Source organism: Fopius arisanus, unplaced genomic scaffold (genome assembly GCF_000806365.1).
Source record: "Fopius arisanus strain USDA-PBARC FA_bdor unplaced genomic scaffold, ASM80636v1 scaffold00092, whole genome shotgun sequence".
Taxonomy (NCBI): Eukaryota; Metazoa; Arthropoda; class Insecta; order Hymenoptera; family Braconidae; genus Fopius; species Fopius arisanus.
Genome location: NW_011887831.1, coordinates 228,102 through 254,933, shown reverse-complemented (window position 1 = coordinate 254,933; position 26,832 = coordinate 228,102). Strand labels below are relative to the sequence as shown.

The 26,832-nt window shown below is 37.4% G+C and overlaps 1 protein-coding gene across 1 annotated transcript in view; it reads left to right on the top strand.

Annotated features, from left to right (window-relative positions):
* Ser (Serrate) overlaps positions 1-24,695 on the top strand; it is a 43,276-nt gene extending 18,581 nt beyond the window's left edge. The window contains exons 2-5 of the mRNA XM_011311762.1: positions 8,323-8,622; positions 16,808-17,099; positions 21,051-21,669; positions 22,004-24,695. Of these exons, the coding sequence (XP_011310064.1) occupies positions 8,323-8,622; positions 16,808-17,099; positions 21,051-21,669; positions 22,004-24,353 (3,561 nt within the window). The 3' untranslated portion in view covers positions 24,354-24,695. The remainder of the gene's footprint in view (positions 1-8,322; positions 8,623-16,807; positions 17,100-21,050; positions 21,670-22,003) is intronic.
* Positions 24,696-26,832: the final 2,137 nt, after the last annotated feature.

Genomic DNA, 26,832 nt, shown 5'->3' with positions numbered 1-26,832 from the left:
GTTTATTTTTTTTTTTTCTTGAACTCCGATTCTGCACGATTTTGCCCCCCTGCTTCAGGGCTAAAGTAAGAGGGTACAAAAAAAAGTGCACAGGGTACATTCAAGTACTCAATGAGTACAATCCAAACCAACAAAAAAAAGTTAGATTTTTCAAACTTCGATGCCAACTTCACATAGCTAGGACTTGTTTGCCGATTGGTCATGGATTTTGAGCGAAAATAATCTAAAAAGTGTAAAATATCCCCCTGGTGTTGTTCATGAAGTGGTTGGTGCATCTTCCCCATGTTTACACCTCCAATTTTATGGTGAGGGAATAGTTCTTGGAAGTGAATTGACCGGTTGGTAACGAGCTCCTTCGTATTTTCCGCCTCCATAATCCGATAGCTTCTCACCCTTCAATTTCACCTCTGACTGTTCCCAGGATTTTGTCATTTTGCGATGAATTTTACACACTCGATTGCGTGTGAGTCACACCTCAATCGTCATTCACTCTTGAACATACGAACACTTGCAATAATAATCATGTACGTGAACTGCTCAATGCGTCACGCGCCGGCTTTACAATGGAACGATTTCCCACAGCATGACGCTTTCATTTTGTTTAAGAATGCCGCGCCTCGGAGGACGTTTCAATTGATGGGGATTATTGAAATTCTTTTATCCGGGGAATTGACACATATCGAGAGATATTGCGTCATTATCCACGGGAAATAATCTGAATCTTGAAGGGTTTTGGTTCATCACAAAATATGAATTTATGAATTCCACATGTTTCCAACTCCGAAATATTTAATTCCCAATCAAGAGTATGTACTCGTGAGTATGGGATATGTATTGATGATTCGGGAATATTATAAAATATCTATAATATCTATTTTCAAATCAGGAATTAATTTTTCCAAATGCCGGAGAATATTGAATTTCCATTTTTTTCCGGAGGATCTCGCACATATTTCCAATATTTCTGGACAATTTCAAGTTCTTCCGAATTTCAAACAAAAAAAATGCTCTAGATCACGTGCATATTGTTGTGCGTCACAACCTGACATACTTAAATCCCCCTTTTTATCTCTCGTATTATTTTTTTTTTCATTGAAAAAATTACCGCAAATCAACCGCGACCAAGTTTCGCCGTGCACCTGCTCTCCATGCGGGCGAGTGGAATGAAATTCCTGTGTTATTTCGGGTTGATGGTTCAGTAAACGAACGGTAATTCCCATAATTCCTCACATTTTTCCCACAAAGATATTTTTTTTAATTCCATCAAAATCCACAACTCGATGGATGCAATTCACCGGTTTTCGCTTAACAAAGTGGAAACCATTTTTGCAGACATTTGCGGTATTTTAAAAATTTTTTTATGGATATTCGATGGTGAATTTTATTGCTGTGTCCTTCGAGAAATATTTGTAGAATCGTGCAGACTTTTGACATGTGGTGGGCAATGGGAACTATCCACCTGTGGCCATCCATATTATCTATTTATCCCTAGATCCTAGAAACCCGGTGTAAAACCCGAGATTCTTTAACAATGGGATTCGCGTGACTGCCGAGTAAACGCTCCACTTCTCTCAAAACCATCTCCAAGATTTACCTGGCGAACATAAATTTTTGTCTTTCAAACATTTCAAGAAATCTCGACAAGATTCTCCTGATTTGCAATCAAATCCAATCATTTGAGCTAAACAAATAATTCTCTCTATTTATTCGAATAAATTATTTATTCCATTGAATAAATTTTTTTCATCAGATTAAATGAAAATTATAATTGAAATTTCCGTGAAGTTTAGGTACAGTGAAACCGAAAAAAATCTTGAAAAAATTGAAATTAAAATTCTTTGAATTTCTATTTGAGAGAATAGAGATAAAAAATTAATGGGAATTGAATTTTTCCAGAATTTTACGTTCGCCGAGTAATTGGGCAATAATTTCAGTAAGAATAAACCGGGCCGCGTGAATTATCACTCAATTACCCCTCGAATTACCCCTTAAAAATCACTCAATCAGGGCATGTCCCAGGGCATGTCCTGAAAGCCTGTCATCACTCGATCTCATTACCTGAATTCATACTTGCACCCGAGGGTTCCTCTCACAATTCCCATCATCTGGGCGTGTAATACACTATCGCGATAACCACCTCATTATCGATATCACGCAATATTCATCCTCTCGTTTAAATTATCTGCGTACTATTTTTATCCACCGGTCAATTTATTTATAACGACAATTTATCCGCTGGGTGGAATCATCACACCGTGTAATCACAGACGTTACAATTTACGCATACCGCGTACACATTTTAATCGCATCATCTGGAGCTGGGGGATGATTATTATCGGCACATTTTATTATTATGTACACGAGAATCATTACGCCACTTATCTGGGTTGTGGCGTTGATAAAGTGGGGGATAAGTTCATTAAATTAAAGGCAATCACGGCAACAACTCGTAATTACATTGAAAAATCCAGGAATTATCAATGTTTATTTTTATATTTACGTTTGATATCAATATTGAAATAAATATTATATATTATTTATTCAATTAAATTGCTGGATAATTTAATTTGGTGGGGGTATCCCGTAGATTTATTCCGTAACGATGTCGTAGAGCGGTCCAGTTTTTGAGGGATATCTCGGAATCCAGGGCGGACACCAGAATTTTTGTTATGACCTTTTTTGTAGAGATCACTGAGATCTGGGTAAAAGGTTATTACTTAAATTTTGATATCTCTCTTAGATTTGTAGATATTTCTCGAAAACTCACTGGAATTTTAGAAAATTCCTCCAAAAATTAAAAATCGAGAATTCCGCGAGTTGAGAAACTCATCACCTGGGGGGGAGGGCTACAGACTCATCATTTCTCTAATTTCAATTTATTCGAATCACCCAAAATAAAGAACATTCGATTCCCCGAAATTCATGAGATTTTATCTCGCGATTTATTTCAATCGAGCTCCACTCGATCGTGAAAAAAAAAATCAGCGAAATTCAAATATTTGAATAGAAATCCGGGGATTTATGGAGCCAAGTGTTTGAGTGAAGAAACAATAATTCAGTTCCCGGTAACACGCATTTTATTTAATGAGATGTGTCGTTTATGCGGAGGCGACAGGTATATTTTGCGGCCAATCTCGAGGATCAATCTTTATCTTTCCCTCTTATTACGATGACAGCTTCCCACGCGTCGGGGAATATTTATATTAATTATTTTTCCCCCCTCTGCAATTTGAGGGGACAGGAGAAGAGGGGGGGGAGGGGCCTTTTATTTTGCTTCTTTGTAATGATGGCTCGAGGGCGGTGTGTCTGCGGTTTCTGGGGCTCTCGATGGTCCAGCAAATAATTTTAAGTATAGGCTTCCAGTTTTGGAATTGAAGGCGAAAGGGTTTAAAGATACGCTCTTGTTTATATTTTCTTCGGGGAATTTTATAAAAAAAAAAAAAACGAAAGTTCGACGCCATTTTTGCGATTGTTTTGGAAATCTTGCGTTCGAATTGAATTTGGATTTTTGGATTTTAGGATTTTTGGATTCTGAAATATATTCAAAATATATTCCAGATATTTTTCTGTTCTTTATTAATATTTTTTCAATTGTTTATTTTTATCTCCATTATTCAATGGATTTCTCATTTCGAAATTTTAATTTCCACAAAAATCAATTTATTTATTAATTTCAAACAAATCGTCACCTAAAATTCCGATTTTCCCATCAATAATGAATAATTTCCGTCAAATTCTAACTAATTTAAACAATGAATAAATATCCAATTTGGGGATGGAGTTGTATTTATTATCCGAGAGAGAGAAAATAAATTTTGATGAAGTCGATGTTCTCCAGAGTTATAAAACTAGCAACAAATTCAAACTTGTCTCCCAATTTAGCCCATCGTCTGGGGATTGGAGGAAAGATGCCCGAGCATTCCACAATTTCCTACAGTATAAAATTAAATGGCGGCCTTTCTGGCCTATTTCACTCTGGCAGGTAGCGGCCACTGGTAATTACTACCTGTGACTCTGGAAACAGAGGAGAGAAGATTAAACTTACGAGCGTCCAAACCCTCCCCTCCCTCTTCACCTCCTCCATCCCAGGACTCTTGTTCCTCATCTCCAGGATTTTATGCCCCAGCTCAAGCCCAGGCTCTTGCAAATTTATTGCAGTTCAGTGATAAACCAAAAAATCCAATCATATTTACCATTTTTTTTTTCTCTTTTTGGATTAGAATATTTTTCAGTCCTAGTCTGCCAGGGGGGGGCTGTCCGCCATTTTTTTAATCATCAATTCATCAGTCTGTACTCAAATCCTTGAATTTTATGCGCGGGATAAAATTTATTGCGGAATTTTTCTCCTGCAATTATAAATAAATGATGAGATAAATTCAAGTTGAGAATTTTTGTTTGGAGTTGAATGGAAATGAAGATGTGAAAATTTTATTTTGTTTAAATTTTCATTTTGTTCTAGTTTGGAATAGGTTTAGAGTTTGATTTTTTGGGAATTTTGGGGGGGAAGTGGAATTTTTGAAAATCATCCGTTTGTCGAGAGGATTTCACTGGAAATTCAGTGACTTTTCAAAATTATTCTGATTTTTTAAAATTTTTTTATTGAAAAATATATTCTGCTGAATTTTTCGGTTTTCTATTGATTCCCAGAGGACAATTGAATATTTATAAAAATTATCATTAAATGTAAATGAAATTTTAAATTTTCGAAATTCTTCAAAACTCAGAAATGATAAATAATTCACTTCTTGAATAAATATAACGAAAATTCCCGCACATTTATCGCCAATATTTTTAAATATTTATTGAGAAGAGATAATTTTTCGTAGTATGCAATCTTTTTTGATATAATCTGATGTACGCTGGATGAATTATCGAATTTTTTGTGAATGAATTTCGATGGAACCGGTGAAATCTCGCGTGAGATGCATCTGAATGAATCCCGGTAATAGGATAAATTCCGAATGGTGAAAAAAAAAGTTCCAGCTAATCTCAAATCGATTATTATAATTCGATATCCAGCGGTATCTCATTGTAGGCCAGCTGGGCATCACGCGAATATCGTTGGAGTGTTTCGTGTTGAATCGCGTGTAGTCGACAATAAACATTTCTCCCCCTTTTTTTTTCACCATTTTGCTTCTTTTTTTTTGCTGTTTTGAATCGCGTGAAGACAACGAACTTGCTGTTGTTTCTTGTAAACATCAATTAGGCGGTGGTATTCGACTTTCACGCGGGTTAACTGACTTTTCCATTCGTGAGGGAATTTGCGTCAGTGTTTGCGCCATTTTTTGTTAACAACAATTCGTTTTGAGTGGAACGTTCTATTTTTGATTCCTTTTTCAAGGTTTTCGAGTGCTTCTCGGATTTCGAGGACTTATTCAATTGAGAGTGAATCTGAAATTTAATCGGAATTGAATTGAATTTTTTTTTTATATTATTTGAATTTCTGATTTTCATTTTGAATTTTGTTCTTCAAAAAATGGGATTTTTAATATTTTTGGGAGAGGTGTCTTTCGGGGAATGTTGGTGGGTCAAAATGATGGATTAAATAATTTTTTGGAAATTTTTGTGAAGATTTCTGGAAGACCTTCTTTGAGCTTCGATTTGATCTTCATTTTTTGATTTCTCAAAAATCTTCAAAAATAATGGGTCAAATTTTTGGGTGAATGGGCGAAAAATCCTCACCTGGAAATGATAACCTGAGGATTCCTCTGTCCACAAGTTGATTTTCTCACGGATGCCTCTCCCGACGATTCGTTCCGGCCACTTTGACGATTGATTTCCGGCCCGCGAGCCGCAACCCGGTGATGAGCTTTAAGCGCCGATTTATCCAGGAACCCGGGAATATCGGGCCAGTTATTCCGCCGTTACCGGGCTTTAGTGCCGAGTCGAGGCAATTTTTTTTTCTCTCTCTCTCTCTCTCTCTCTCTCATTTTTTAAACCGACAAGTGGCACGTGAAACCATGAATTTTCTGTTCGTGTGAGTGGGTCTAGTGTGGATCTTCAGTTGGTGAGGGTCAAACACAATGGAAGAGAAGAAAATTTTCTTTCCGCATTGCCGCAGTGCAGCCAGCCATACGAACTTTTATTTATGGACAAGTTGGCGATGTTAATGTGAATAATTTACCGGGGCGATTGAAATTTTGATTACTGGAATGAGTCCAGCTATTCTACCGGAAATTTTTCATTCTCTTCGTTCTTTTTCTGCGATGAGAACTCAATATTTCTCGTTTATTTTCTTATTGAATTCAATTTTCATTCAAATCAAAATGAAAATAAAATGAAAATTTAAATCAAAACCAAAATCAAAATTAAAATTCAAATCAAAATAATTCTCAAAATAAAAATTCATCTTTTAATTTTGAAGAGTGATTTTCAGACACTTTTTTTTTTGAATTAACTCCGGGTAATTATTGATCAGTTATTCATCAATTTGATGTTGTAAATATTGAGGCACTGGCTGATGGGAAAAAAAATATTGTTCTACTTGAATATGTAAATGAAATCGTCAAGTGATTTCTTGTCTATGCCGGTACGTGTGTCTGAGATTATAATAAGAGGAGACACGAGTGGGCAATGGCCGGTAAACAAATCAATCGGGATAACTCTCGGAATACATAAAGAATCAACACAATTATTTAAAATAAATGGAATGAACGGTAATGGAAAATATTTGGGAATTCATGGAGTCGCGTCACGTGTCACGAATCAATGATTTTTGGGGGCAATTGGTGTTGGTAACGAGTATTTCGGATTCATGGATTCGGTGCATGGAGTGAATTTACAAACGGCGGGAATAAAGAGATGAATTCAAACAACACTTGACAAAGGAGAGACTCAATGGGAAGAATCGAATTTTTTCTCTAAAAAAAAAATATATCATTCGGCCAATTCTTTAAAAAAAATTTCACTCATTCAATTATTCTAAAAATTTATTGAAATATCAATAATATATATTAATAATGAAATATTAATTTCATTTATTTTTATTTCATTCATAATTTTAATTTTTCTTTGAATTTTTCATTAACTTTTGAATTTCTCATTGCAATGATAAAAATTTTCGAAATTGAAAAATCCGGATCAACTGGATTTTCATTTCTGATTAAATATCAAATTAATAACAATGAATAAATTGTCAAGAGTATTGAGATATCAATTGAGACCTGGCGTGCGAGGAAAGTACTTTCTATACAAATAAAAAAAAAATGCGGTAATTTTGAGGCAGGAAATTTCGAGAGGTTCCGATTATCCTCGCACGTGTACATTTCCCGTTATGTACATATTAATGGGTGAGTAATAATGTGGGTACATAGGTACATATTCCCCAGTAGTGTTTAACTCTCTCGAGATATCGGGTTTTATACCCGAGTTAACTTTTCCATTCGATTCTATTCACATCTCTCTCACGCGTTTTCTTTTTTTTTTCGGTTATAATATGCATGAACGTATAGCCTACATAATTGCAGCATTAGGTTTAAGATCGAAGGTAGAAAGCGCAGAAAGGATCGTCTGCTGGCCTTTGCTTTCCACGCTCTGTACACTTGCACATTTGCCACGTATTCCTTCTCTTTTCTCAACTATTTTTACCCATTTTTTTTTTAATCCCGCTGGGACTCGTGGTTATATAAGGGTATGTACGGGTTGTTTAACCATCAGTGACATTTTAGGATGGGGATTAACGGGTAATTGAGACTGGGAGGTTTTAATTTCTGAAATTTTAAACTTTTCAATTATTCAATTTTGATTTTTCTCTTTTTTTATTTCAATTGGAAGATTATATAATAAATTATAAATTTTTAAACAATCAATGCAATAAGTCAAATTTGTCATTCAAATAAAATCGAGAGTTGATTTTTTAATAAATCTTCGGGTATAAATAATAACACGGAAAACATGAGGAAATTTTATAATCTCGCTCTCTCTCTCTCTCTCTCTCTCGGGAATAAATATATCGTCTTATTGTCATCGTCATTAGAAGTAAAACCACAGGTTATTATGACTCGCTAATCAAGAATATTTTTTCCATTATTTTTCTCCGTAATTGTTTAACCGGTTGAACGTTATTTTCAACCGGTAATTAGAAAACGTGGGACTGTCACGAGACCACCACCAACGTCTCGAGAAAATATATCCGGATATCGGGATTATCATTTCGAATTATCCCGAGGGTTTAATACTTTATTAAAAACATAAAAAAAAAAATTAAAAACGCATTTCCATGGAAAAAGAAATTTTTTTTCATGTACCAACAAGAAGTTCTAGTAAATGATTTTTATCTCAAATTTTAATTTATTAATTAATCGTAATTTTAATGGATTACAGGCGACAACAGGTAGCGGATATTTCGAGGTGCAGATACTCTCGTTGACGAACAACAGAGGTACTCTGGTTGATGGAAGGTGTTGCGGTGGAGGAAGTGATTCCGGTGGTGGAAGTGGATTTCCACCTTGCACTCAACCCTGCACAACTGCATTCTGGCTGTGTTTGAAGGAATATCAGTCAAATGTAACTGCCATTGGCTCATGCTCCTTTGGCAATGTATCTAGTCATGCGCTTGGACAGAATACATTTACTCTTACCGAGCCTGTTACACTTCAGCTTCACTTCACATTCAGGTGGACGGTGAGTTTCAATAATCATTATCTCAATACCAATCAACCTCGTGGAAAAATTTATTGGACATTTTTTGTAGAAAATTTAATTCTCCGGGAAAAAGCCCCTTATCATTTTCCCCCAATTTTCCGCGTTTTTCGGATAATTAACAAATTATTACACATGATTCATGGCTCTTTGGTATCGCAGCTTCATTAATGTAATTAAAAACGGGATTATCTCGAAAGGGAATTAATTTTCGGGGAAGTGTTACTGAACATTTTCTGTAGGAAATTTAATTTAACGCGAAAAAGTTATCTGTCATTTTCTCGACAATCCCCTCGTTTCCGAGATTTCTCACTTTCGTTGAAGAATTTTTTGACGAATGCAATAATTCACTCATTGAAATTCCGACAAACCCGGAAATTCCGCGATTCCTCTCGGTGATACGACATCCGGATGTTCTATCTCTCCCCCAGGAATAAACAAATAATAAAATGAGAAAATCCAGTTGTTGGCTCGTACCATGGGCATTACTCGGTGTAGAATAAAGGAGTGCACGGTTACCAGTAATTGAATTAGCTCCGGAGCTGCTAAATGATCCGGTGGTAGAGGGAATTCGAGGTATTCAAGGAGCAATTTAAGGGTTCGTTGTTTACGTCAGGTACTCGTGATGAGAGGAAGAAAGAAGATTCGAGGCTTCAGGGACTATTATTTTTTTTTTTCCTCCTCTCGTCGACGGGATAAAAGCCTCTTCTGAATTATGAAATATACAAATAGCGGTGAAGAGCCACTTCAAACGGACCAATGTGTGCCCCATTAACGCCGTTATATGAAGTTCTTTGCCCTTCCGCGTTGAATAATTTTTTGCCCCTGAAGATCTTCCAGAAATCTTCAGGAGAATCTCAAAAAAATTCTGCGACGAACAGATTTTCGGGAAGATCTTCAGAGGATCCGTTTTTGGGGGTTGAATTTGGATCTTTGACCTAGACTCACATTTTTATCTATTTTGATCTTCAATTTTATTTATATTGTAGATCTTCTCAAAAATTGGGTTCTGCAAATTTTCAAAAAATTCTGTCTTCCAAAGATTTCTCGAAGATCTTTAGAGGACAATTTTTATAAGTCAAATTTGGATATTCTTCGATCTTCATTTTTACTTCCATCCCAGATCTAAAAAATTGACTTCTGATCTTCAAAAAAAAAATTTCTTTCGAATCCTTTTGGATACCCAAACCCCTCGACCATTCAATCAACCGAGAATTCCTCTGAAGATCTCCAGAAGATCTATTCCTGAGGAAATAATATAATACAAATCCATGAAGATCTCCGGGAGACAGATTTTTGTGCGTGGGGCAGTGGGTGATGAGAAGACCCCATTCGAAAACCCATCGGCAAACGAAAAAAAGAGTAAAAGAGAAAGGTGAAAGGGAGTTTAAAAGGGACATAGACAAAATGAGAATTCGAACAATGGGCTTGCGAGGATTGTTGGAGGCGTTTCAGTTCTCTTGTTCCCAGTGCTATCCCCGATTGTGCAAAAGTCGTATATCCTCTCACCTCCATTGTGCGCCACAAAATAAATAAATACATAAGCTCAGTACATTATATACTTGACTCAAGTACATAACGTACTTGTCATTCCCTAATATACCCCGAAAAAAAATTCATATGTGCATATATACATATATTTTTATATATATATATATATATTTTTTTTATTTTTCATAAAAATATATATTAATTATATATTATTGTATGAATTTCTTTAGTATATTATTAATATGATTTATGTAATATATAAATATATGTATAGATGTATATATATTTTTTTTTTCTTTATGTAATCACCGACACTGACTCGCGCCTCTGGAGGTGAGAAAAAATGGCGAAAAAAAGGGGAAAAAAAAATATTTGAAAAATTCTTTTCCTCCATTCGCATATTACACTGATGTCTCGTGATTCGGCACGCTTTTCGCTCTGGCATCTGGTGAATATAATCACTATCTCGTGGGAGAGAAATCCTGTGGGGATTTAATGAGTTGCCGGAGGCGTTTTTTAGGTTTTGGGGAAACAGTTGGTCGACCATTTTCGCGTGTAATTTTTTTTCCCTCGATGACAATCTCAAAATACCGTTTTTACGCATGAATTCATTCAAATCTTTACCATTTTTTTAAACCGAAATTTCGGGGATTTTTTCAACTGGAAATTTCGATTTTTTTTTTTTTTTTAGAAATCGGTTCATCAATTATTCCGCGTAAATTCAATCAATTAATTAAATAATCAATCTTAACACTAAATTAAAAATAAATACTAAATTTTTATCAATTATCAATAAATCTGAATCTCAATTCGATAATTCCATGAAAACGGAAAAAAAATCGGTAAAAATTGAAAAAAATTCGAATAAATTCGTAAATTTTCTGGGGATAAAAGATGCTGATATCATGACAGAGTGTCAATAAAATTGATAAAATTCCCCCACCAAAATAATAAGAATAAAAATATGGTGTATTCATTGGTATTGCCTCGGGGTATTCGGTTCATTATCACTGGTACGTGAATTTCCGTTATTGTTGGGTAGAAATAGAAATCCGGAAGAATGGCTATCTCAAAGGGGCCTGTAACACACTTAACTACGGGTTTACAATGTGGGCGCCACTATCAATGATATGACGTCACGAATGAAAACCCACGTGGCCGGTTTGCTGTGCATCGTGTGTGGCACATTGCCAACAACCACCTGTCACCTATTTATCATGCTTATTACTTTAATCATTATCAAGTTCAAGATTAATTCATTCGCACGCCAATACCCGTTTTTGCCAATTCAATTTATGCAATTCTCTTTCAAATTTCTCTCCTTTTCGATTTCATAATAATAATAATAATAATTTAATTATCAGTGGAAATTTCAATTGATTTTACTCCTGAATCTTTAATTAATTAATTTTATTTGTCAATTTTTTTTAAGAAAATTGAAGTAAATTTGAAAAATTTGGGAAAATTGATGAATTTTCAAATTCGAATCTTTATTGACAACAAGAATAATAATTATTGATTTCTAATTATTAATTAATTAATATCCGGTGGAGCTATAAATTTCTCGGGTAAAATTGATCCTTTAAAGATAATCAAAAAAAAAAATAATAAAATCTCACGATTTATGGAAAAATATGAGATTGAAAAAATGTTTTGCATAAATGAAAGAATTGTACGCAACAAACCCATCCCATATATTTATAATACACTATTCAGGGGAAAATGATAAATGAAAAACCTCAAATTTCAAAATAATTTTGTGAATTTTTGAGGATAAAAATTCACAAGAAGAATTCACCGCCCACAAAACCGCACGTGGATTTTCTCATCCACGTGACGCATTAAATAAACCCTCACCCAAGACGAAAGAGGCAGAACTGGAAATGAAATAAAGCCGAAAAAGAATAAATAAAGAGAATAAAAAAAGGATGAAAAAAGTGGTCATCAGACTGCACTGTACAAACGCATGTGCATCCCCGATGACCACAGGTGTATAATGGCCGTATGTAAATGAGGTAAAAGGAATATGTCGTGGCAGTTTGAGCCAGTGATTTCTGTCCCTCTCATTTATTTCCTCTTATATTCTTATTTGACTCTTCAATTCTTCTTCGTCTTTTTATTTTATTTCTCGAACCGTTCGGAGCGTGTGTGAACTCGCTCTGCGAGCCGCATACCAAAGTCCTTTTCGGCTTTTCGCCGTTCACCACCTCTTCTTCGACCAGTGGCTCTCGACTTCGCCGTGGCCTCGGAGAAGAGATGGAAATCCAGTGGAAATACCACATTCAATGGTTGTTCCATCTCGCAGCAAGAATTCTGATCTTCACGATCTTCTTGGATTGAAAGTATTTTCCATTTTTAAGATATACCAGAATTCAATTTCAATTTCAATTATTTTTGGGGATGATATATTTTTTTTTTTTGAGCGAAATGTTTTTATGGAGATCTTCAGAAGATCGGGTCAAATCCGAAGGTTTAATTGTGGGTCAATACTGAAGACATAATTTTCATAATTTCCACTCTTAAATTTTGAAATTCCCCAAATAATTTTTGGAATGAGATAAAAATAGGCGGGTGAACGTATAAAAATAATTGGATTATCAAAATTATTCTCTTGAAACCGCAAAAAAAAAAATTGGAATAGGGAAAAAAATGAGGGTCAAATGAAAAGGTCAAGTGAGGTTTAAAGTCAAAAGATCATCAAAATTGATGGAAAAAAAATAAATGTTGGGCAATTGCAAAATGAAATTGTACCGTGGGAGAGCGAGGGGGCGGGGGAGGTGGTGAGGGCCTTCAATGAGGTCGGGACACGTGGGAAAAGATTATTGGAGGATCGGCGAGGCCGAAGGATGCGCGCGGCATTTAATTCAAACTGTGGAATGCCACAAGGATGATAGCTCCACACTCTCTCTTCTTTCCATACGACGAGATCCGCCTTTATCTCATCTTTAAAATTCCCCATATTTTTTTTAATTAATTGACCATTTTTCGAGAGAGTTATCGGCTTTTTATTAATCATACCCTCGGGGGTATTCGAAGAGGTAAATAATAGTAAATCGTCAATTTTATTATTCAATTTTTCAGAGAATTGGGTATTTGAATGGATAAAAATATAGGGAATTTTTCGGGTTAATTTTGGGGGTCAATATTCAGGGCTCGAGGGTTTTGTGAGTCGTGGGTCAAATAGGGCGAGTGCATTTTTTTTTTCGAGGTCAGTTTTTTCGGTATATCTCGGGACTGAAGGGAGATACCGATTTTCATGTGATTAGGTTTTTTGTCGAGAAAGATGAGAGCTGTAAAAAAGGTTATTATGAAAATATTGCTGTCTGCCTTCAGTTCTGAGATAATTTTTGAAACATACGGCACTCGCCGTTGTCCTTGCAATTCTCTATTCGCCGATCTCGATCGGTGGAATTCTCCCGCTGAAAAACGGTCGAAAAAAAAATTCATCATCAAGAAATTATTCATGCCCCGGTGCGTGAGAAATCATGAGATCTAGTTCTCGAGATGCGATGATGTCGCTTATGATTTGTGGCCTCGGGGATTAAGGAATAGAAATCCGTGATTCGTAGGCATCGAACATGACATTTTAAATAATATTTCGCTATTTTTAAATCCACAAATTCGAATCAAGATAAATTTTGAATAACCAAATTTTGAAGGTCAATATTCAGGGATCCGGGATTTGACCCAAAAAAAAAAATCGATTAGTGATTTGATCCACAAAATCGATTGCTGACTTGACCCATAAAATCGATTGGTGATTTCACCCACGCAATCGATAATTAAAATTATTTTCCATTTTGTCTCGTGGTTAGAGATTTCACCCCCAAAAATCATCAGTCATTTGACCCACAAATTCGATGAGTGATTTTACCCTGAAAAAATCGGCAATGAGAATTGTTACCTAAAGATTCTGACCAGTAAAAGAGCATTTTGTCGGTGTGTGGAAGGTGCGATCGTGCCATCACGTCTCTGTGAGCTGTCTTACAATCGGACTTGAGTCTTTCACGAGGACTTTGTACGCGTCCTCACGTACTCCCCGTCTCTCGCTCGATCTATTCCGCGAAAAATCGCGGATTGACTGACACAGAGAGAAGGAAAAATCGATGGACAAATAAAAATGCGTTGTACCCGATGCGCGTGCGACTCCAAACCAATTGCATTCATTTTTTTTTTCTTTCATTTACCATGTTTTTTTTTTTTTTATTTACCGAGTGCACTTTGAGTCGCACATTCAAATTTATTCCGCGAATTCAATCGCATTTAATTGACTCGGTGCTTTTTTCTTGGGGGTATGAGGTGAACGAGAGATTGAGTTTTGTAATTGTTCGTTAGGAAAATTGAATAAACAGTTTTTTTTATTGCATGATTTATTGCCTTTTGGGTTGATTGGGTTTTTTTTAATCAGCGAGCGTGGGAAAATCGGATGTTTATTTACTCTTTCGGATCGGTTAATTTACGTTTTCAATTGACGGCTTTAAGTCTTTTGTAATTAATTAATTCATGAGGTAATTAACTAATTTATTCATTGATTATAATATTTCAAATTGAATTTCTCTTGCAATAATTATTACAAAAATCATTTAGCCCCAATTTTTTTTTCGCATTAATTTTTTCATTGGAATTTGCGCTGTTATTTTTTTATTTACCCCGTTTATTTTTTTTTTATTCTTGAAGATTATTAATTAATGTGCAGTCGGAAGTGACTCGGTAATTCCCAATGGGCGGTCTTACGCGAAAAAAATCGTAAACAGAGGGGTTAATGATAATGACTAATGAGCCGGTGCTAGTCATTGAGGGATCGATGGCAATTTTTTTTTATCGGACAATTAATGGAGAAATTTTTGTGCCCCCTGGGGGGGATGGACACGAGAAAAAAATCGTTCCACTTCCGGTATTGAAACCTCAATGCAAATATCAAGAATATTAATATTTTTATTACCGATATCACCAGCAAAAGTATTTGCCGATAATTAAATCCAATAATTACCAAAAAAAAATTGATTATTAAATATTTATTGGAGTTAATTAGTAAAAATTATAATAAGTAATTATGACAATTTCGAATTATTAAAATTCACGGAATTTTCAATTATCGATTGATTATTCAATGATTTTTCAATTAATGAAGGACTTGTCCCCGTAATTCGCGACGCGATAGAATAATTCCCCGGGAATTCAATGAAATTCCCACCAATTTGCATGTAATTCCGGCATACGAAAGAAAGTAATGACGAGGGGCTCTGAAAATGCATTTGAAAAAAAAAAAATAGAATAGAAGAATGCGAGCGTAAAAGTCGCGGGCGTGGGAAAGCCGAGCTCTCGAGCGAGCCACCAATTAACACCAATTAGTGCTCATCTAACTCTAGGTACTTGGACGTCTGGCTACTCTATATACCGGGTACACCCCGAGATCATACAGACAATCCCTTTGTACTCTGCGTAACCCACGCCGAGCTCAAGGTGATCCATAAACTTTCGACATTTTTCAATCATTAAAATCTCTTTTTTTTTCCGCGTTAAACAAAAATTATCCGCGGACTTCCGCCATCTTTAACATTTTTTTATGCATCTCCATTAATTCCCCGGAAATTCCATGCGTTTCTCATTGAAAAATCCATTATTATTATATTTTTAAAACAATAATTAATAAGTATATCGATATATTGCGAAAAAAATATTTAAATAATTCATATATATAAATAATAAATGTTTGATGAATAATTATTCGTCAAGAATTTTATGAATTGTTTGAAAAAAAATTTTCCGTGTTTGAATTCGCGGCGGGAAATTCAAATATGGCGCGTAAAATTTGAAAAAAAAAATTGTACGAGTGCAACTTCCGCTCGTTATGCACTCGAGATTCCACTCGATGATTTGGTGTCCCCAGTTTCAAGTTGACGTGACATGTACAAGACAGTGGATCGATCATTGAAGGTCCAAGAGCATGTGACCGAAGAAAATGCCCGACTGTTGACGCGATTGGTATTTATTTATTGCATCAGGCCACCGTCACTCGATCATGTCCGTCGTTAACAAAAAAAAAATGGGGGGAAGAGAGATTATCACCCGGTGAACAATCCCAGGAACTCAACCCCAGGGAATTCCTACGGAATTCATCCTTCATTTTTCGATTTAATTTTCATTTTGAGGCCTGCACTCTCAGCCCCTCTTCGCCGAGGAATTTTTATTTTTATCTATTGAGATGTTGCAAGTTATTTATTTATTTATGTCTACAATTTTTAGGGGGTTTCAGGGAATTTCAGGGATTTCAGGGAAAAAAAATTTCGCCAGCGCAGACTAATCCCAAGACCTCAGCCTCAGGGAATTAAAAAAAAATTCAAAAAATTCCTCCGAAATCAATGACTCATTTTCCAAAAAAATTTTCCACTGGAGGCCTGAACCCCTGAAATTCCGTATTCCCCTCGATTCCGCGTCACTCGACTCATAATTAAATTGTCGGTCGAGCCAGGAGGCGGAAAAAAAGAAAAAAAAAACGAGAAAGCACCAGCCTAGAATGGCAGACGTGCCATTTTTGGTAGTTGGAGCTCCCCAGGTCGTCTTGTCTGCTAAATAAAAGAACGATTGGATGTATTCCACGGGGACGAGTTTAAGAGTGATATAAAAATAAAAGTCATAAAAACAACTGTGGCAAATTGTTTTTTTCCTTTTTCAGAGGCAATTCACACTGATACTTCAGGCGAGAGACGAAACGAGTCGGGGAGTCGTCGAGGAGGCGAGTTACAGTGGAATTGTTCTTCCTGGACCCACGTGGCACACCCTCAATCATCAGGGAAGAAATGCACATCTCGCTTATCGGGTCAGGGTTCAGTGCGCTGATCATTACTACAATGCAACGTGCACAAAATTCTGCAGACCCAGGGATGATATTTTTGGACATTATACCTGTGATGAAAACGGTGATAAAGTCTGCATTCAGGGGTGGAAGGGCGCTGACTGCGAAACTGGTGAGTTTATATTTATTTATTTATCCTTACTCCCATTATATTTTTTATCCGGTCGTTTTATCCTGATGCGTTATATTTTTTTTATTTTCGTATCATTTTTCGACGGTTTTCCGCGTTATCAGGGATTTTCAGGGAATTCCCCCGACAACAATGAGCACTTGACTCATCCATTCAAATCCAAAAATCCATTTTTAAAAATTCTTTTAAATATTTTCGGTGGACGTTTTGATCTTTAAAAAAATTGATTATTTAAACTCACGTAATAGCAAATGCAGCGCAAAAAGGTCAATCGGGGGGATTTGAATTTTTTCTCACGCCGGCGAGTGCCTTTGGTCGACTACTGTTGTGCAATGTATAAATATAAGTGGTTGAGACGTCACTTGATTGCGCTCATTTAACGTATTATAGCGTTCACCCAGGTGAAGGACACCAGGACATTCTCTGTCATCAGATACCTGGTGAGGATAACAAAGGTGACATCATGGCCGTGGTTATATTATTGATTAGAGATAATATTGATTGACATTGGCAGGTGCCAACTGGGGAATAGGTCAGGGCCTTAATTCAATGATCAATCATTTTCCCATCCACTCAAATAATTATGGGATTAAATAATCGGGATAGATAATTGCCGGATAAAAATAATAATTCAACTTGATAAATAATTTCACAGGATTTTCAGCTCCCAGGAAAAATTTCAATCAGTTAAGATAACAATTTTTAAAATAAATTCTTGTTTTTTCGGGAATGCAATATCATTTTAGATTTCATGGAAATTTTTACGTCTCATTATGGTAATTACACGTTAAATTGAATTTTAAATGAGTTACGAATTCAGGGAAATAATTCCCGGAGTTTTTACTATTTTCTATAATTTTCGTTACGGAATTGAGAGAAATTTCATGTAAATTTGTAATTACTACAAATTTTCATTTGAAATAATTTTCCCCGAAATAATGAAATCCCCATTTAACCCGAGAAAACAGCGAGGTACCGAAATTTTCATGAGGACCTTTTCCGTCCAAAAAATGGAGAGCTCCAAAAAAGGTCATTACAAAAATTGCGCTATCCCTGTTCAATTCCAAGAAATTCGCAGGGAAATGATCGGAGCAGCGAAAATCTCCGGAGAATTTGTTTTTCGCGGTAAATAATATTCGGATTAGAATAAAAAATAGGAAATAAATAATGGGGATTGATCACGATTTAGTTGAACCGATGAAAGGCTCGATTGATGAAATTACAGAGCATCTCCTCGGGGTTGTTAACTAGACGGAAGTAACGATTAGTCTCAGAGTCGAAGAAAGAGATCCCTCGGTCATTTTGTATTATTAAAACTCCCGCGAGACTTTATTGTAACCAACCAGCTTTGGCCATACCTCTCGTTGAAGATCGTACGACATGTACCATCTTATGTCCCTATTGAGCCAGATAATTCATGTATTTTACGACCGGCGTATGTATTTTCAACCATCACTACTACGACATTCGTTTTTTTTTCCATCAATTCTCCCTTTATTATTAAGATTTCGAATTCGTTCCAGATTTATTTATTCAAAAATATTTTAGTTCGTTCGGGAAAAATTAATATTAGAGGTGCTGTTATTTTTTTTAGACAGAAATAATGATTGGTTCATCTTGTTTTATTCGAAAAAATAACAAAATTTCTAGTCAACTTTTCCCCATTTTCATAAAATATTTCCATAACTCTCCGGTAATTTCTCCATAAAAATATCCATAAATCTCACCAGAAATTCGAAGTAACTCCCGAGAAAAATAATAACTTTTTCCGAGAGAATTATCATTTAAAAAAAAATATCGCCAAAACAATTCGCAGACAGTAAAAAAAAAAATCTCCCTCCACTCGAATTTTTGTAATTCAATTCTACGAATGTATAAAAAAAGGGCTGTCAATTTTCCAATTAACAATTGAAATAAGTTCTGAAAGTGCCGATTAAATTTCCCAGCATGTCCTTTGAAACGTGAAATTATTCCGAGTTAATACCACACGAGGAATAGAGATCCTCACGCGAGAAGAGAGTGCAGCATCGAGATAAACTCGCATGCCGAGAAAACGGCCTTTAAAATCATGTCTTTTTTTTTTTTAATTTTTCTTTAAATCTTTCACTTTGTCATCGTAGTAAAGGTCGACGGTGAAATTCACTGTGTAAGACTTGACTTTATATTTCCCGGTGTTTGCAACTAGCATTTCTTATTCCAGCCCGAAGTGTACCTCGTGCTAAATGTTTTCTGCCGTTTCACCGCCGTCATAACCAGAGAGAATCGTAACTTTTCTCAATCTGTACTTGAGATTTTCGATTTAGAGGAGTCATGAATAGGAGATAAAAATATTTCACACCATTACAATTCATTCTTCACAATCACTGCTCATCATTTTCATTTTCAAATTATTTTCATATGTTTATCCATTTTTTAATAATCAGTAATTAATAATAGTCATAACAATAATAACTAATTGATTATTTTCAATCATTTTTCATATATAATATATAATAATTATTGTAATAATAATAATTATTATTATCATTATGATATTTATTATTTTTTATTATTTTGAAAATTGAAAAAATCATTAAATTGATTGATTTAAATTGATTTGAAATTATTTTTCGTGAGATTGATCTGAAATTATTAAAAATCCAGAAAAATTCAGGGCTCAATCCCTGAACCTCAATTTTTTACAAATACCAAAATTCATTGGACATTGATAAAACGATTTTCCCATTCCTAATCACCTCCAGTGTTGAATATCTGAAAAATAATTTCAAATCTCGTCCTGAAATCCATCACTTTGATGATTTGTCATGCTGATTTCGTGGGTTTGTACTCCGAATGTCAACATGCATGATGATAAATCGTGTTGCACTGATTGGCTCGATTCAGAATTATTTAAAAAATGAAAAAAACATTAATAAATAAAAATAGAAAATGATGGCATGAGTATCCGGCGTCATTTGAAGCTGCAGTCGTTCGTATAAATATCCGTAAATGTCTGTTGTCCACGGTAAATATGATAGGGTGGGGGGGATGGGGGGGATGGGGGGAGGTTAGGGGAGGGTAGAGTCATTAATCAAACGATGCTGCAGGCAAACACATACAACTGTTGTAACGGTTAAATGTTTAGCCATTTGCAATTGGTTTTATCATATTTTGTGGCTGAATGGTATTTTATTTTTACGAGTCTAATGATATTTACGTCTTTTTGCAAACGTTTCACGGCCACCGAGAGGCATTTTCTATTCCCGATATCTCGGTCTTTGCGAAATATCTGAGTGATGTGATGTTTTTCATTTTTATTGCCAGTGGATAGGAGATTATATTGGAATTTATTTGCCGTGAAAGCTCCGATATTTTCCGATTGGTTGGCAATTTCTACTGATCGAATAATATTTTTTGATATTTTCTAGTCACGGATATTGAATTTTTTTCTGTAGCTCTGATGATCATTGTATTATGGTAATTGTAGATAAATAGTAATTATGTCTTTTGGATAATTACACGTTTGTGATTGCGCGAGTAATTATACGCGGCATTGTTTGGCGCTATCCCACATTCTAAACAACTGCAAAATTTATTACCAAGTGAGTGAATTTGTAATTACTTGGGTTTGTGCGGTTCAGCGGTAATTTTACGGAAGGTGAAAATTTGGGGATTAACGCGGGGAAAGGGTTTTTTTTTCATGATGAATTTATTGACATTGCCAATATTATTTTTTTTTATTGTAATTTTAATTTTTAATGATTTTTTTTATTAAAAAAAATTTTTTTCTTTTCTTTCATTAATTATATTAGGAAATCAATGAAATTTACTGCTTGAGTCATCGACAAATTCCATTGATTTATCACTTTTATTTTGATAAAATAAAAATGCGAGATTCAACCCTTAAAATTCGGAGAGAATTCGTCTTATGAAAATTCTCCCCTTCTGTTCCAGCTGTCTGCAAGGAGGGTTGCCACCCCATTCACGGCCACTGCAACGTCTCCGGGGAGTGCAAGTGCCGTCATGGATGGCGCGGTGAATTATGCGATCAGTGCACACCCTATCCAGGCTGCAAACATGGCTACTGCAACGGCTCGAGTTGGCAGTGCATCTGCGATACAAATTGGGGTGGAATACTGTGCGATCAGGATCTCAACTACTGTGGCACACACGAGCCATGTCAAAATGGCGGCACCTGCGAGAATACAGCGCCTGATCAGTACAGGTGCACCTGCCCTGACGGTTTTTCAGGGCCAACCTGCGAGAAGGTTGACAATCCGTGCGCCTCGAGTCCGTGCCTGAATGGCGCAACCTGTCGGGAAATCGGTGAGAGCGCCGAGTGTCAGTGCGCCCCGGGTTTCTCGGGGCCATTTTGTGCAACTGACGTCGACGAGTGTGCGTCTCAGCCATGTCAAAATGGCGGCACTTGCGTCGATGGAAAAAATGAATTCACCTGCAACTGTCCTTCAGCGTGGCAGGGCACCCTGTGCCAATTCGATGTAGATGAATGTGCGCTTGTGGAGTCACCGTGCAAGAACTCAATAACCTGCGTCAATCTCGCTGGAGACTATGGGTAATTAATGCCAGTGCTGAATCACTCGATTATCACTAAGTTTCAGCCTTGGGCAGGTGGATTCTTCCTTTTTTTTTATCCCGAGATTTATGAAGACGTTCGCAAATCATTCGAGACGAGAACCCGGCGTCCGTGGGAATGACTTGAGTTATCGCTTGCACAACAACTTTTTTATTATTCTCATATCGATTTGTTCATCGGTTTTACATAAGTCCCCCTGAGGCCCCAATAGGCACTCGAAATTACTGTTCTATCGATATTAATAGATCGCGGAAGGAATCCACTACCCCCTTTATTAAAATTTCACTCTAACCCCCTGATCTTTGATTTTCAGCTGCCGATGTCGAAGTGGCTTCACCGGCAAGAACTGCACGAAGAACATAAACGACTGCGTGGGCCAGTGTCAGCACGGTGCCCTGTGCATCGACCTGGTGAATGATTATCACTGCTCGTGCACCCCCGGCTACTCCGGTAAAGACTGCGACGTGGACATTGACGAGTGCGCCTCAAAGCCATGTCAAAATGGTGGCGACTGTCGTGATCTGGTGAACGCTTACGAGTGCGTCTGCCCCGTCGGCTATACCGGCTACCAATGCGAGATTGATCGTGATCACTGCAGTCCAAATCCCTGTCGCAACTCAGCGCCGTGCTTCAATACCCAGACAGATTACTACTGTCACTGCCCGGAGCAGTGGCAGGGTAAAAATTGCTCGGAGCCGGCCCTCCACAATCCCCAATTCCGTATGGACGACGGGAACCTCGGTTGCGGCAGCGAGGGTGCACCGTGCGGTGGTCGTGGCACGTGCTCCGGTGGTATATGCATCTGCGATCCCGGTTACACGGGTCAGCACTGCCACGAGAACATCAACGATTGCCGGGGGAGTCCGTGCCTGAATGGCGGTACCTGCGTCGACCTCGTCAACAGCTTTCAGTGCATATGCAGAGAGGGTTGGGCTGGTGATCTGTGCGACGAGGATGTCGACGAGTGTCTCGATGCACCGTGTCGTAACAATGGTACCTGCGTCGACGCTATCGCTGATTTTACGTGCACCTGTCGTGGCGGATGGAAAGGCAAAACGTGCACCCTTCGTGGTGGTCACTGCGAGCCGCTGACGTGTCGTCACGGTGGCACATGCGAGGATCGCGGTAATGGATTCACGTGTCACTGTCCTGCGGGTTGGGAGGGCGCTGCTTGTCACATAGCGTCACCTGCGTGTGCATCGTCACCGTGTGAGAACGGCGCGACATGTGTCAATACGGCTGACGGTAGCTATCGTTGCATATGCAGGGAGGGCTTTGAGGGGCCCAATTGCAGGCGTGACGTTGACGACTGCAAGCCCCTGCCGTGTCTGAATGGGGGTCGGTGCGTTGACGGTGTCAATTGGTTCAGGTGCGAGTGCGCACCAGGATTCACTGGTCCCGACTGCAGGATCAATGTCAATGAGTGTGCCAGTGATCCCTGTTTATTTGGCGCCACCTGCGTCGATGGGATTGCCTCGTACTCGTGCATCTGTCCGACGGGCCGGACTGGGACTCACTGTGAAATTGGTACACCCGGTAGCTCGGGGTGTCCGTCACCACCCTGGGACGATGACTGCAATGTCTGCGAGTGCCGGAACAATAAGAATCAGTGCAGCAATGTGTGGTGCGGACAGGGTAATTGCCTGAATGGCACGTCCTGTCTGGCCCACGAGGTGTGTGTTCCATCGCCTGGCGAATCCTGTTTGTCTCCGCCCTGTGCAGCGTGGGGTGAGTGCAGGCCCATTGAGAGCGGCAGGAGGGTGGGACCTCCAGCACTCCCTGCACCACCCAGCTGTTGGCCTGGGCAGGCAGACACTGGCCCAACCTGCGCACGTCTCACTATTTTACTCAGGAGAGATACACTACTCCCTGGAACTTCTGTTGAATTTCTCTGTAGAAGTTTCAGGCGACTGTTGGCTGATCCCAGGCGGCCCCAGTCTGTTGTTCTTCTTTGTGATCTTAAGAGCGGGGATAATGACACCATCGAGGTGACGATATTCTCGGAAGCTGCGGGTGACGCTGCCAAGGATCTGGGGGAGAGCCTCAGTCGACCTCTCAGCAGACCTCTGGCTCTGGCTTCTGTTCTCGAGGTCAAGGTCGAGACGACAAGGCTTACTGGAGGCGGAGTTAGGGGAGAGGGTGAAGGCAGTGGAGGGTATATTGCTGCGCTGGGGGGCGTGGTCACTGCTGTTCTGATACTCGGGGTTCTCGGAGGACTGTGGTACATCAGGAGCAGGCGGAGGTCAGGCATGAATGCCGCAACTACTAGTGAGACCTCTTTGCACAGGCATCGGAGTGATCTCGATGAGAAATCTAATAATCTGCAGAACGAGGAGAATCTCAGGAGGTATGCTAATCCTCTCAAGGATCAGGACGCTGAACCCAGGGTCAGTGTTGTCAGGCCCCTCAGTGGAATGAGTCTCGGGGGCATTGGCAATCCTGAGGAAAGTCTTGAAATGGTTAGTGAGGAGGGCAGACATAGGTTACCTCCTCTGTATAAACCAACGAGTGCCGAGGCCAGAAATAATACAGCGAGCTTTAGTTACGAGGAGAGTTTGCATAAACCTTACAGCAAACCTAGACTCCAGGAACCCGGATTCCCACAGCAACCAGGAACTAGTGCTGCTGTTGGCACTAGGCAAGTACTCACTGTTCATGTATAGGGACGTTCCCGGTATTTTCTCGAGTCAGGTCACAGGGCAAACCTTTTGGGTATTCCGGGAGAGTGAGGAGTCAGGGAATTTCTCGTTCGGAGCGTCAGGGTTTGAGATTAGGGAGGTGATTACTAGGAGTTGAGGGCGGAGAAATTTGAATTTGAGAAAATTCAGGAAAATTTTTTTATCAACTCCACATAATTCGATACGGTAATCTATAATTTATCTATCATCACCTCCACAGATATCGAGATAATTCCGTTCTTTGAACTTAATAACATGAATTTTAAATTTTTAACAAAAATGTTAAAAACTTTAAAGTTGAAAAATGCGGAGCTGAAAAAATTCCGACCTAAACCTCTGAAAAAAATCAAGTTAAAAAAACATTTCCTATTTAACTTGTTTTTTTTTTAAATCCTTTGGAGACACTTTTGTGTCTATTTTATCTCGATTTCTGTCGAGGTCGGAGACTTAAAATCATCTCGCGATTAAAAAAACGTAAATTTCCCTGGCTCCACGATGAAACCCGCAATTTATAACTTTTTTGAAATATAACAACTCGATTCCATCCACTGAAAACATTCTCTCGCGAGTTTGAATGTTTCTCCGAGTTAAAATGGGTGATAAAGAGTTAAAGTCGAGTGACTGAAACGTGAGGGTTCATGACTTTAAATAGCCATGTGAAATTATAAGATACAAAATGTTATAATTAAAAGAGATATATACATAAAAAAATTTTATATTGTAGAAAAGTGTGAGAGGTAGAAATTATGGACGAATGGGAGAGAGAGAGAGAGTACAATAAATGAGGGAACGCAATTTCTACTTTAATGAGAGGACTCGTGTCATTGTGGCGAGTCATGTATGACTCACGGACAAATCCCGTTTCTTTTATTTCGGTTTTTTATGGGGTTTTGCTTTTTTGTCCTCAAGTGCGTCTGTTTTTTTTTTTTTTTTTTGAGAATTACGAGTGAGAGGGCCACACTGGCATTGAGGGGAACGTAAATTTCATTTATTTCCCACAATACGAGGAATTAAATTCGACGATTGGGGAAACGCGACAATAAATTCAATAACTCGATGATTATAATTAATGATAATGACAAGTTGTTATCTCTTGTACATATGTACATAAAGCGTACTTATTAATAATTCTTCCTCGTATTTTAGATCCCAAGGAGCAAAAGTTGTCATTAGCCGATTATTATTTTTATGGAGAAAGTTATTAAACATTTTTCATCGACAATGGAAAATCGACGGAACGAAGAGATTTTCCACTGGTCTTTATACCGTGTCATCTCCCGACCCGTTGGTCTCAGGGGAAAATGTCAAAAAGATTTTTTGTCGGAAATTTCACGGCCCGCAAAAAAGCTCTCATGCCATTTTTTCCTCGGATCTCTCGTTATCGAGATAATTGCACGGTTATGGAAAAATGTGAAGTGGCATTGAGTGAAATGTAAAATTCCAGAAATTTTTACTGTTTAAAAATATCGGATAAGAGGATAAGAGCTAATGTACCGTATCTACAAATTGTGATACTGCCTGCGATGAAAAATGAATCGTAAAATAATGCACAGTGCGAGAGAGTGAGATGGGAAAATATAAATTTTATCGATAATGAGAAAAATTCTTAAATAAATAACTTAGGCAGTTCGGTGCGTCTATTCGCGACAAAACATTGTGATAATCATGTACGAAGACATCATAACGTCACATCACACGTATAAGTATCGTTTAATTCACCATCCCCCCCCTCCCCCTCCCAATCCTCCCCCTATTTCATTTTATGGAAATATGTGTACTTTGTTTTTATGTATTTCTATTAATAATAATTCTTTATTTAAATACAAGATATTTACGACAGATTTTTTAGTACCTAAGGGATGATTATTGTAATGCACTTGCGACGGATAGAGAATGATAAATAAATATACTGTATATTATAATAATATTATGATAGATTATGAAAAATAATGTAAATGGATAATGCGATTTAATTCGTCCATTTTAGAGATGTCTTCGGTACCTTGGAGACCATTTTATTTTGTATATAAACACGAGAGACTCATTGATATTTTGCATTTTATGATTTTTTAATTATTTACTAAATTAAACAATAAACGAATGTGCAATTTTTTATTGGAAGAACGCCTCGTTTTAAACGTCGACTATTCTTTATTTTTCATATTTTCTTTGTAATTCTGTTAGTTGATAGCTTTCGTAATGTTTCTTATGTTTTTCAATGTGAGGAATTCAAGTAAATAAATATTAAAACGTTTTATCGTATGATTTCACCTTTTTTATTGAGTTTTTCATTATTCCCTGGGGGATATGTGGGAGAAATTCAATTCGACATTTGAAAAAAAAATTGGAAGGGGTATGTATGGAAATCTTGTGCGATGGCACGAATTCAAATTTTTTGAAAATTGTATCAGGATAACAGGAGAATAAAAGAGGTATCTGTGCGATGGCACGAATTCAAATTTTT